This window comes from Suricata suricatta, chromosome 6 (assembly GCF_006229205.1).
Source record: "Suricata suricatta isolate VVHF042 chromosome 6, meerkat_22Aug2017_6uvM2_HiC, whole genome shotgun sequence".
Classification (NCBI taxonomy): domain Eukaryota; kingdom Metazoa; phylum Chordata; class Mammalia; order Carnivora; family Herpestidae; genus Suricata; species Suricata suricatta.
The window spans coordinates 83,656,681-83,669,732 of record NC_043705.1 but is presented as its reverse complement, the minus strand read 5'-3'; the positions used below and the strand labels follow the sequence as shown (position 1 = coordinate 83,669,732).

Below are 13,052 nucleotides of genomic sequence, written 5' to 3'. Positions count from 1 at the left end.
GCATCTAATAGATAAAGACCAGATCTACTACTTAACATCCTACAATAAAGAATTATCCAGTTAACAATGCTGAGGCTAAGAAACTCTAAACACATAAACACACATTACTCTTAGATATTAAAGTTTTAGGAAGGGACAACTGTAGAAAACTGGACTTTCCAATTTTGGTTTCACCACTTAGGAATGAGCAGTGTGACACTACCAAGTCATCTGATCTCTCTGAGACCCATTTTCTCAGTTGCAAAATAGAGATATTTACCTAATGAAGTTTTCTCTGTGAAGATTAAATGAAATAGTAGGATAGCAGCTGGCATTAAAAAATGTAGTAAGGTCTTAATAATATCATTCATTAGTCACTTCAAAAGGAGATGGTATTCTAGCTGCTGGTTTTCATGCAATAGTACTGCTGATAATTAGATTTTCTTTATAGTAAGAATTACATGTAGATGTTGGACAGATCTGGGGATGAATTCCAATTTAAATATGCAACAGCTGCCTGAACCTTTCTTGCTTCCGTTTTCTTATTTAAAAAAGAGGGACAAGAATACCTTGATTTCAGCCAGGTCATGATCTCATGGTTCAGGAGATGGAGCCCCTTGTCAGGCTCTGTGGATGGCATGGAGCCAGCTTGGGATTCTCTCTATCCCTCTCTCTCTGCCTGTCCCCTGCTTGCAAATACTTGGTGTCTCTCTCTCAAAATAAAGAAGTAAACATTAAAAAAAAAAAGAGTAGTTCATGCAAACTGCAGTGGTTCAAAGGAGGTAGATAGACCATATAAGGAGGTAAGAGGACCTTGGGAATCAGAAAATGTTTTGTGAAGAAGTAAGTGGAGGTGTGTGCCATCGCAGGCAAGTCATGGAGGCAGAAAAGTCACAGGGAGTGCTTGGGAAGCAGCAAGCCAGTGTGTGTGATAAGGCTGAAAAAGAATAAAAAATTAGCTAATTTGGCATTTTTTATACTCCTTTTTCCTTTGTGCTCTCTTGTATAAAAAGATGTTTCCTTAAGAAGAGATGGAGCCAGAATTCTCCTCTAGCTGAATTTAAAAGATGAGTGAAGAATGTTTTAGAGCAAAGTATTCATAGTGTTAGTGACCAGAGTTTATAATCTTCTGTTACCTTGGTTCCCAGGTGACTTGTCAGCCTTCGAGGAGCAGAGTGTGTGCTACTAGAACTTAAAACACTGGCTGTTTCATGATCCATTCGTGCAGCTGAACCCTAGAAATTAAGCAAATTATGAGCAGAATAATTTAGATTATAGATAAACAGACCTAACTTCATGTTAAGGTGCACCAAATGAACTGTCTTTATGGTAAACAGTTAAATACACCTTTAAAAGTGTGCACATTTTAACACTCAAGATGAGTATTTTTACCTGTGAACTTAAGTATGTTTTAAAACAAAAATGAAGAAAAGGAGATGTGTTGCATAAGAAGTTAAGCTACTGTGGGGAAGTAACCAAACACTGAATAAATTCTAAGAGTGGTATTTTTTCCAGATCAAAACACATGAAACCACATTTGGTCAAATATACATTTATTGATAGAAAGCTTTATTGATTGATGAAACGCTCTAAATTACCACAAAACTAACTGGGTATTTGGTTCAGTCTAAGTTCTCCAGGAGCTCACAGCATAGAGAGGACTGCTTAAAACCTCACTGGAGAAAGACATGAAAAAATAAATAACTGCACTGTGATATGATAAGCACCGCAGCAGAAAAATGCATAAATACTGAGGGAAAATAGGAAGTAACAACTACTTGCTAAGGAACTATTTAAAGCTGCATAAAGTAAGTAACATTTAAGGTAGGCCTTGATCCTTGGAGTAGGAGACATGGAACAGTCTGTGTAAAGGTAATAAATATGACAGCATGAAGTGTTTGTTTCATGTGGACAGAACACGAGGTGTATGGTGGGAGATAAAGACTGAGTTAAATTATTAAGTGTCTCATGAGTCATTTTAAAGATGTTGCTTTCAAACCTTGGATGTTGTGGAGCCCCTAGACTTTTGGCAGGAAGATGGTACAACCAGGATTATATCTTTAAAGGAGTATAAAAAGACAGGATGCAGAGATCAAAGATGGGAAATCAGCTGAGCAGTCAGGAGGGTGCAAAGTAAGGAAATGAGGATACCGCATATTAAAAAAAATTTTTTTTAATAACAAGAGAGGGAGAGAGAGAGAGAATCTTAAGTAGGCTCTGTGTTCAGCATAGAAACTGACACAGGGCTCAATCTCATGTCCCTGTGATAATGACATGAGCTGAAATAAAGAGTCAGACACTCAAGTGACTGAGCCACCTGGGTGCCCTGGGGACACGTATATTCAGGGGACAGAATCAGTTGATTTGCCAACTGACTGGATGTGAGTAAAGTGATACTGGGAGCCAAGGACAATGTGGAGGCACTGAGCTTGGATAAATGGGTGGATAATGCTGGTATTAAGAAATACATAAAACTCAGGAAGAGAAAACAAGTTTCAGTGGGGGAAGTGAGATCACCATTCAATATACTAATATCCAGTAAAAATGGACATCTGAAAACACAGGATGCAAGTCTGGATAGGAGTAAGGGTTGCAGATAAATATGTGGGATGTATCAAAATAGAGGCCATAGCTAACACAATTTATTAATGATTAAAAATAATGATTATAAGAATAACATCCACCTAGAAAGCAATATTGGCAGGTATTCAGTTGGTTTTTTTTCATTTTTGTTTATTTTTTTATGTCTTTTATTTATTTTTGAGAGACAAAGAGAGACAGTGCGAGCAGGGGAGGGTCAGAGGGGAAGGGAGACACAAAATCCGAAACAGGCTCCAGGCTCTGAGCTATTTGTCAGCACAGAGCCTGACGTTGGGCTCGAACCCACGAACTGTGAGATCATGACCTAAGCCAAAGCCGGATGCTTAACTGACTGAGCCACCCAGGCGCCCCTCGGTTGCAGTTCTTAATCTTTCTTTCTTTCTTTTTTTTTTTTTTTTGTTTCCAGTTCTTAATCTTTTGAAAGGAAAGTTAGAATATAAACTTTCTGAAGGCAGAAACAAATTGAATGTAGTAGTAATCAAATAGTACATAAGAAGAAGTTTCTCTTTATAGAAGTATTCCAGCTAATTTTGTACCCCCTAATGAATTAATGGAGCTGGGCATAAGGTATCAGTTACTGATAATATCACAAAAAGAGAGACAACCAGACATTATGTGCTTCCTGACTAAAAACCAGAAGACTACAATGCCACTCTGAAGAAGACTTTCAAAAACAAAACAAAACAGAAAATCCAAAGGTGAGTCTATCTTTAGATCCAAATATCAATTTACTGGAAATATAGAGGATACAGAGAAATATCAAACTACATACCATGGAGATGTTATCAGTAAAATCCAGACTATGAAAAACTGTATAAAACAAGTAATTTGGTTCTTTAACAAATAAATATCCAAAAAACAAAAGAGATAAAAACGGAACCTGTAGATTAAAAGACTTTGCAGACTTATTAACCAATCCCAATGCACGAACCTTACGTGAAGAGTCAAATTAATTATGAAAGATTAGGACATACATGAAACAACTGCAAATTTGAATACTGACTGGATAATCCAATGTATTACTGTTAGTTCCTTTGGGAACACAGTCATATATTTTTCATTCTTTTTTTTTTTTAAAGTAAGCTCGATGCTCAATGTAGAAACTTTAACTTGAGACCGTGAGATCAAGACTTGCATGCGCTACCAACTGAGCCATCCAGGGTGCCCAAAGAGTTGTATATTTTTAAAAAGCGTTCTTGGGGCACCTGGGTGGCTCAGTCAGTTGGGCGTCCAACTTCGGCTCAGGTTGTGATCTCATGGTTTGTGAGTTTTGAGCCCTGCATCAGGCGCTGTGCTGACAGTTCAGAGCCTGGAGCCTGCTTCAGATTCCGTGTCTCCCTCTCTCTCTCTCTGCTCCTCCCCTGTTCACGCATTCTTTTGCTCAAAATTAAATAAACATTAAAAATAAATAAATAAATACATACATAAAAAGCATTCTTATCTTTTGGAAATATTTATGGAAGAAATGATGATGATGCCGGATCATCTTCAAAAATAAAATGGGAGGGCAAAGTGACAGGGTACAAGTGGGTTACTATATTATTCTATCTGCCTCTGCATATGTTTGAAATTTTGCATGGTAGAAAGTTTTAAAATACTTATTAGGAAGCAAAGAGTTCTCCTATCATTTCATTTCTTTCCCAGTATTGGCTGAACTTCATCACTCTTCACTGGCTCTCACTAGAGATCTGGTTCTAAACTTTAAATAGAAAAGCTAAGAACCAATTCATAAATGAACTATACATACAGTTATATACTAATCAAGCAGGGATCTGACCTGTATAATTTACTTCTAACTTTCTCTTTCCATTTAACTTCCATTGGAGATTAATCACAGATCAAGGACTATTTCTAGAAAGGATGCCAGATCTTCTTTCCAAGTAACATACTCTTACCTGCTATTTACCAGTGACTGTGAGGATATGAAAATGGACAAAACTAGATAAAATCTTTGCCCTTCTGGAGTTTACAGCCTAGTAGGGAAAATCAACACTAATAAAATAATCACACAAATAAATGAAAACTGCAAATACAGTAATCTTCAAAGGAGAAGAATGCTCTAGGATGGCCTATGACAATGAGATCTGAATGTTCAAGCCTTGGGAAAGTCATGCTTAAATGCAAAGACACATAACTGATCTTAACGGAGTGAAACAGGATGAGAAGAGCACTAGGAAGGGGCACAGATGGTGCACAGGCTGTGCAGGAGAAGGAAGCCCAATAAATAGGAGCTACTGACAGGCCAGCGTGGCTGAAGTCATGAGAGCAAAGTGTGATGTAAAGCTGACAAGTTTGATAGGAGCTAGATCCTACAGATCCTACTAAAGGGTTATCTTATTCTAAGAACCAAGAGAAGCCAATAGAGGGTTTTATAAAGAAGGTGATTTACTCTTTGTAAAGATCATTCTGGCAGAGAGGATTTGGGCCAGAAACCAGGTGAGAGAGGGTGTACAATGTACTTCATGTAGGGATGAAGAGAAGTCCATTAGAATAGGAGCTTTGCTGGGTCATGCTACTTTGATCCTGAGAAAGTCAGAGATCTGATACTCATTTTCAATTATTGTCAGTGGGTTTATTTCTGGAGCAAATAATAAAATAAAACAAAAGAACAAACCCTAAGAGGCTGTCATGTATATAGATCCTATTAAAACAGTTTAAAGGAATCTCGGCTGATTGAATCACAGTCCCACAGATACAGATCACTCCATCAGGATTTGGAGTAGCTGTAGTATTGTTTTAAGCAGTGACTAAAAGTAACCAAAACAATGGCATTAGCAGTATCAGTGCCACAGAAATACTAGAAAGCAGAGTTTTGGCTAATACTGCCAAAGAAATGTGCTTGTCATGTTTACCACTGAATCTATAGCACTGTCAGAATTCACCATTTGAAGAATGAATAAACAGTTGTCTCCGATTCATTGTTTTTAACAGACCTCATGTTTATCACAAAAAATTTACACAATACATAAAAATGTAAATAGGGAAGTAAAAACAATAAAATCCCAACACTAGAGGTATCATTGGTAACATTTTGAACAACATTCCTCCATTATCTATGCATGTACACATAAATACATATGTATAGTATAAAAGATTACTTATTTTAAGAAAAATGTTAAAATTATTTTTCTAAATTAATAGCATTAATACTCAGTAAGCATTTAAAATTTTTAATGTTTATTTATTTTTGAGAGATAGACATGAACAGAGGAGGGGCAGAGAGAGAGGAAGACACAGAGTCTGAAGCAAGCTCCAAGCTCTGAGCTGTCAGCACAGAGCCTGGTGTGGGAGTTGAACCCACAAACCGTGATATCACGACCTGAGCCGGTCAGTCACCTAACCAACTGAGTCACCCAGGTGCTGCCCTGATCTCAGTAAGCATTTAAACACTTACTGTGTATCAGGTACTAGGCTAGCTGTTTGGGATACAGTGGTGAGTAATGACAATATAGTTCAGCTTAAAGGATTTTAAAAAGAAGACAATTAAACTTATAATAAATTGTGCTAAATCTGGTGAGAACAGAAATAGAAAGTACCTGAGAGCACTTTATCAGGTCTAGGGAGGCAGGAACAAGGAAAATGTCCTGGAAGAAGTGCCTTTTAAACTGAGGGGAAGGATGGCTAGAACACATACAAGTGAACCGAAACAGGAGAATTCTAGGCAGAGGGCATCATGTGGAACGTCGGGACATACTCAAGGGCCCGAAGAAGATGAAGTTGGAGTGTAGAGAAATGGGGGCAAATAGTGATAATGTTGAAAGAGCGGGCAACAAAGATTCTAGATTTTATTCTTCAGGCAGTGGGTAGCTACTAAAAGGTTTGAATAAATAAGTGATATAAGTAGGTGTTTTGTAAGGATCACTCTGATTATAATATGAAAAATACACTACAAAAAGTAAGGCTGAAATAAAAGATCTCTATATAAACAGAGATCAAATTTATCATATCTAACATCTGTATGGATATACCATGTTCTATGTAGGTTCTATGAGGCCTGGGAATGCCTGTCCTGTTTAATCCTCTATCTCCAGAGTTTAATATAGCATCTGGCAATATTATTAATACACCAGGAATTGTGTTAAATACAGATCACATTTAGTTCTCACAATGATATCATCTTATTTTGCTAAAGAGGAAACACTAAAGCTCAAGAGTTTAGTCTCTCAGAAATGGGATTAGCGGAGGAATGGGATTAATCCCGCATCTGCTGACTCCAGAGCCATTTAACCACTTATTCCAGTCAAAAGATAAATATTTTAATCAGTTACCTATTGATTAATATACATTTAAGTTATTTATAATTTTTGCTATTACAAATAAATGATGGGTCTCTTCAAACATGTCTGAACATTCTTGACTGATTACCTCCTAGCATAAAATGTTAAGATATTGTAGTGATGACTCACAAGGCAGGTACAGCTAGAAATTTAGATGCTCATTACAAAATTGCTTTTCAGAAAGGTTGTTCTATTCAGAGCTAAAAGCAGAATATGACAATGCCTATCAACTTACCATTACCAATATTGAGTGTTATTGATCTTTGCCTACCCAATGGCATCCCCCCCAAAAATCTCACTTTGGCTGTAGTATGTTTATATATCCTTACTAATGAAACTGATGACCTTTCCATATGTTTAAAAGTCATTTTTTTTTCCTTTTGGTTCCTGTTCATGTAATGTCATTTGTTCATGTTTTAACAATCTTTAATTAATTTATACTCTTCATCTATTTTGAAATGTAACTTTTTCCTTATTTTAAATAATTATAAATAATGAGATCTTAATTTTTTTGTCTTGTAACCTTGCATGATTTATGGTGTACTTGTGTTATACATTTTTATGTGAAAGCTATTGATTTTTTTTTGTTTTCCCACCCATTTCATGATTATCATTATTCTACCCACATTTTTCGAATCTTTTTATATTTTTAATTTTTATTCTCGACATAAAATCTAATCTACTTAGAAGTAATTCTGATATAAAAAAGTATGATAAGGATTCAACTATTATTTTTAAAGTTTATTTATTTTGAGAGCGAGAGAGCGCATGCACATAAGTGGCGAAGGAACAGACAGAAAGGGAGAGAGGAAATCACAGGCTGGCTCTGAGCTGTCAGTGCAGAGCCCAATGCGAGGCTCAAACTCATGAACCCTGAGATCAGGACCTGAACCAAGACCAAGACTCAGATGCTTAACCAACTGACCCACCCGGGCACCCCTCAATTATTATATTTTAAATGGATAGACAATTTGTTGATAAGTGAGACTTTAAAATACATAATAACTGGAACATGATCCTTAGCAAAAAGTTTTTTTTCCTGTCAAGACATGAAGCTTTTCTTCTTTCTAGATATGTAGAGGAAAATATAAACTTCCCAAATAATTCCCTAAATTTAGAAAAGAACTCAAATGTGCTAAATACAATTCCTTTTGCTCCCGTTTACCATTTGTAACTGGAGAGTTTCCCCCACTATGATAGTAATAAGTAATACTAAGATGAAGTATCTCTTTTTTTAAATCAGTAAAATAGATTTAAACAATTAAGTATGAGACATTTTAAGCTTTAAATTTTAATACATGACTTAAAAAATATATATAATATCATAAAAATAACCAGAGATACTAAAGAATACTTCACATCAAGAGTAGGGAAATTATCTTTAAAAACTTAGTAAAATTCTACTTTAAAAAAATCATTCATTTACAACATAAAAATATTCATTGAAAGAAACATGGAGAATACATAATGCCCCAAGAAAAATTCTGTCATATTAGGATGCATTCCTATAAGATTCTGATAGAAAACTAATGGCAGAATAATAAAATAACAGTTCTATATTAAAAAAATCAAGCTGACTTCCACAATTTTGCTAAAAATGATGTGGTAATTATTAAACATGACTAGGCTAGGTCTCTTTACCTTTTATGAGCATTAGTATCATTTTCTTCAATTATAAAATTTGCATTTCTAAATTTACATAATGATAAAGTACAAAAAAAGAATTATAACAAAGTCCTTATGATCATTTTTAAAAACATAAAAATGTCTTTGCAAAGAATCCCTTTCAAAGAATGCCTTAGAGAAAGAACAAATCTGTTCAGTGCAATCAATAATAACTGGGTCAAATCATATACGTAAGCAAAATACAGCTTAGTGCTTATTTAAAAAAACCCCTGTATTCCTGCTAATCATTTTAGACTAAAACAGGAACACACAATTTTGCGGTATAAAATAATATAGCTCTAAATTAGAAATTTTGAAAGCATTATTGTTAGATATAGTAAAGAAAAATGATATAGCATTTTGGCACTGAATTCTTCTGGAGATAATCCATTTTGGATTAAGGAAATCAATAAGATTTACAGATCATTCTGAGGACTAAATCACCCCATATGCCTCTAAAAATATTTAGTTAGTTAAAAAGAAAACCAATAAATTTCTTTACCTGACCACTACCAGAAGTTGCCATGTTGATTTCTGCCACTCCTTGACCTTCATTCTGCCGCTCAGCTTCATGTGAGCCGGCTTCATGCTTGTTCTGAGATGACCTCTGTTAATACGGAGTTAATATCATTACATACAAAAATGGTGTATGCTTTCTTAGCCCACAGCCTTTTCTCTTTCCTGCATTAAAGCTTTGAATGCATCAATTATATAGGTTTACAAAAGCACAGAGTACACTTTATACTTCATAACCTCCAGCATGGTTGGCAGTCGACTATTTCAGGAAGAGAAAGTGAAGTGTGTCCCTTGAGCATTAGAGCCGCACAAGACAAAGGATTTTCTGAGACTCACAGAAACACCATCCTCCACCAGCTGTGCTCACATCACTACCAGGGATATAATCCCACTAGAATAAATAACTGTCTCTTCCACAAGGTCACATGGTTCTGGCATTTCATGGAGCTGCAAATATAATAGTTAAACTATTACCTAAGCTTACAAATACCTTCTGTATATTTATACACAGAATATATATATATCCTCTGCTAATAAAAGTCACATGAAATCAATAAGCTCTTAGAATCTAATATGAATAAAACCAAAAACCTTTTCTAATGTAACCACCATCTGTTATATGAAACGAAAATGACAGATTATATCCAGTAAAAGCAGTCATTTCAGGATAGATTATATCCAGTACAAAGCACTCTATAAAAATACCATTGCAGAATCAAAGAAGTAAGATAATTTTTCCATCATTTTTTATAGAAACAATTACAAATATGCTTGCTTGCTCTAGGAAAATGATGCTCTAAAATAAAAATTACCCTTTAAAAAACCTGACATATTTAATAGTGGATAATTAAGTTACAAAATGGCTTTCACTAGAATTTCTTTAAATACCAACCTTTCCTAGATCATTTAAAATCTGACTTAAAAGTTACTTTACTTGCAATATTTCCATCAATAAACTAGTATAAGCTATATGTAGGCAAAAATGAGATAGCCCCAATAATTCAGAAAAAGAATTATGTCATCTGAAAGTCACACTAGAAAATTCAACAAAGTCAACAAAAGTGAAAACGTACCAAGTCAATCAAGAGATAAAACGTATCAAAAACCACTAAAAACACAAAGACTTGATACCAACATAATTAAAGACGTCAATGTAAAAGTAATTACTGAGCATCTGCTCTGTTAGTTACTTGTACTAGGTGCTGGAGCACACAGGGCTGGCAAAATCAGACACTGTTCTATGTACTCAAGTTTATAGTCTCGTCAGGGATACTATCAAATAATGAGAGAACTAACAATAAAGTTAAAACTTTGACAAGCACACTGACAAAAAGAGTACAAGACACTGTGAGAATATATAGCCGAGGGATATCGTAAGGCCTGAGTTTGGGCAAAAGGCCTCTCAGGATGTACTGTGAGAACTGACACCTAAAGAATAAACAGGAGTTCTGGGAAAAGGGATATGGAAAAGAGGAAGAGATGTGGTGTCAAGAATAATTCCTTTGTTCCTTAGCTCACACAACTGAATAACCATGGGGTCATGTGCAGAGAAGGTAGCAGTAAGGGAGTGAGAGTTTTTTGAAGGAGGTGGAGGCATGGTAAGAAGGACTTAGGAGAAGAAGATCATGAATTGTGTTTTGGATATATTGGATTTAAAGTATTTTTGGGACATCTTAGTGGAGATGCAGAGTAGGCACACAGATGTAGGAGTCTGGAACTCAGGGCTAGAAAAATGAATTTGAGAGCAAACAGTGTACAGAAGATAAGTGAAGTCTAAGCATAAATAAGATGGTCTAAGGGAGAGATAATACAGATAAAAGTAAGACTTACGGAATGCCTAAAATTAATGTCCAGATAAAAGAATATGAGCTTACAAAAGCCAAAGAGGTGGGCAAAAAACCCCAAAAAAACCCCTTTTGTCATAGATGCCAAGAATATTTTAAGCAATAAGTATTCGGTAATGTAGAAAATGTCAAGATGAAGATTGAAATATCAGTTTAATTAATATAGAAGTCACTGATGATCCATTTGGGAGTAGAGACTAGATTGGTGTGTTTTAAGAGTGAATGGTGGGGAGGAAATACAGACCTGGAGTCTAGAAACACCCTTCCAGTGAAGAACTGGGAAAAGACAATGAGGGAGGGTCGGGAACAGTTGAAAGAAGATTGTTGCAGGGAGAGGCAGAATTGAGGAAGGTTCATTTTATATTTTGAAAGACAAGACTTGAGTATTTTTAAATGTTAATGCAAAGGTACCATCGAAGAAAAAGATAAAAATGTGAGAGAAAAGAATGAAGAGTAAGAAGTCCCTGAAAAGGCAGGAGTTGAAAGTCCAGAGCACAAGAAAGACGGCAGAATGCTTCCTGACAGGAAGGACGGGTGGTTCTGATTTCTCTAGGAAGGAAGAGGTGGAATTACTAGAGGGAGGGAGATAAGTAAGTCATTACCAAGAGGATAAAGGGGATCCACAGAAACACAGTAATCCTGAAGGATTACAGGCCCATTTGATGATGGAGAGGATGATGACTATGATAGAGTTAAAAAAAATCTAATGTTTACTATGCACTAATCACTTGGCATCTATTGATTCATTTAATCCTCATACCAATTCTGTGACATAGGTATTATTATTATCCCCACTTTACAGATAAAGAAAGTGATGAACATATAATTAAGTATCTGGCTTTAGGTCGCATACTTAGTAAATGGCAGAGCCAGAGCTGGGATCACAATCTGACCTCACGGCCCAAACCAGTATTTAACATTTACTCTTTATTTTCTTTCCTCTTTCTTCTTTCCTTGTTATTCACTTCCCTTTATTCTTTTACTGATCCTAGACTACAGGCCTGCCTGCACTCTTATTACAGTCCAATTTAAGCATGTGTTTTGCTAAAGCAAGTACTCTTTATTGCTGTCTAAAGCTACTTGTTAACACTGAAGCCAAAGAAACTATTGCTGATTCCTATGAAAGAATAACCCTGGGGTGCCTGGGTGGCACAGGGGATTAAGCATCTGACTCTTGTTTTCGGCTCAGGTTATAGTCTCACAGTTCATGGGTTTGAGCTCCACATCAGGTTTTGCGATGACAGTGTGGAGATTGCTTGAGATTCTCTCTTTCTCCCTCTTTCTCTGTCCCTCTCCTGCTTGTGCTCACTCTCTCCCAAAATAAACAAACTTAAAAAAATCTAATTATAGATCTCATTTGCAGAATTGCTGGACAACTTACCCAAAGATGTCTACCCTAGGGCTGAAAAATTAAAAAAAAAAATTGTTGAGGTAGTTATATACCACAACATACATCCATTTTAAATGTACAATTTTTTGTAAGCTTACCATGCATCACCATAATCCAGTTTTAGAACATTCTCATCATTCTAATAATATCCCTTGTGCTCACTTGTAGTTAATCCTCATTCCCACTCATGTCTCTGGCTTATCTACTTTCTGTCTATAAACTTGCCTTTTCTAGACATTTCTTATAAATGAAATATGTGGGCTTACATGTCTGGTTTTACTCAGCATAATATATATATTTTTTTAATTTTTAAAAATGTTTTTATTTATTTATTTTTTTTTGAGAGAGAGAGAGAGAGAGAGACAGCGTGAGCAGGGGAGGGTCAGAGAGGGAAACACAGGATCTGAAGCAGGCTCCAGGCTCTGAGCTAGCTGTCAGCACAGAGCCCGACACGGGGCTCAAACCCACGAACTGTGAGATCATGACCTGAGCCGAAGCCAGACGCTTAACCGACTGAGCCACCCAGGCACCCTAGGCATAATGTTTTTTGACATTGATCCATGTTATAATACGTATCACTCCTTTTTATAGCCAAATAGTACTCCACTGTAAGGATACACCACATTGCGTTTATTTATCCACCCGTTGATATACATTTGCACTGTTTCTACTCTGGGGGCTATTATGAATAATACCGCTATAAACATCAAGTTAAAGTCTTTGTGTGGACATAGGTTTTCATTTCTCGACGGTACCTAGAAGTGGAATTACAAGGTCACA

The 13,052-nt window shown here is 36.0% G+C and overlaps 1 protein-coding gene across 9 annotated transcripts in view; it reads right to left on the bottom strand.

Moving 5' to 3' along the window:
- The window catches only part of APC (APC regulator of WNT signaling pathway), a 145,162-nt gene that overhangs the window by 24,470 nt on the left and 107,640 nt on the right, over positions 1 to 13,052 (bottom strand). For 8 of the 9 annotated variants that reach the window (XM_029942704.1, XM_029942706.1, XM_029942708.1 and 5 more), the window contains 2 exons: positions 9,025 to 9,129; positions 1,116 to 1,214 (listed from right to left, as the gene is read on the bottom strand). In XM_029942704.1, the coding sequence (XP_029798564.1) occupies positions 1,116 to 1,214; positions 9,025 to 9,129 (204 nt within the window). The remainder of the gene's footprint in view (positions 1 to 1,115; positions 1,215 to 9,024; positions 9,130 to 13,052) is intronic. The other variant, XM_029942707.1, reaches the window with a different exon arrangement.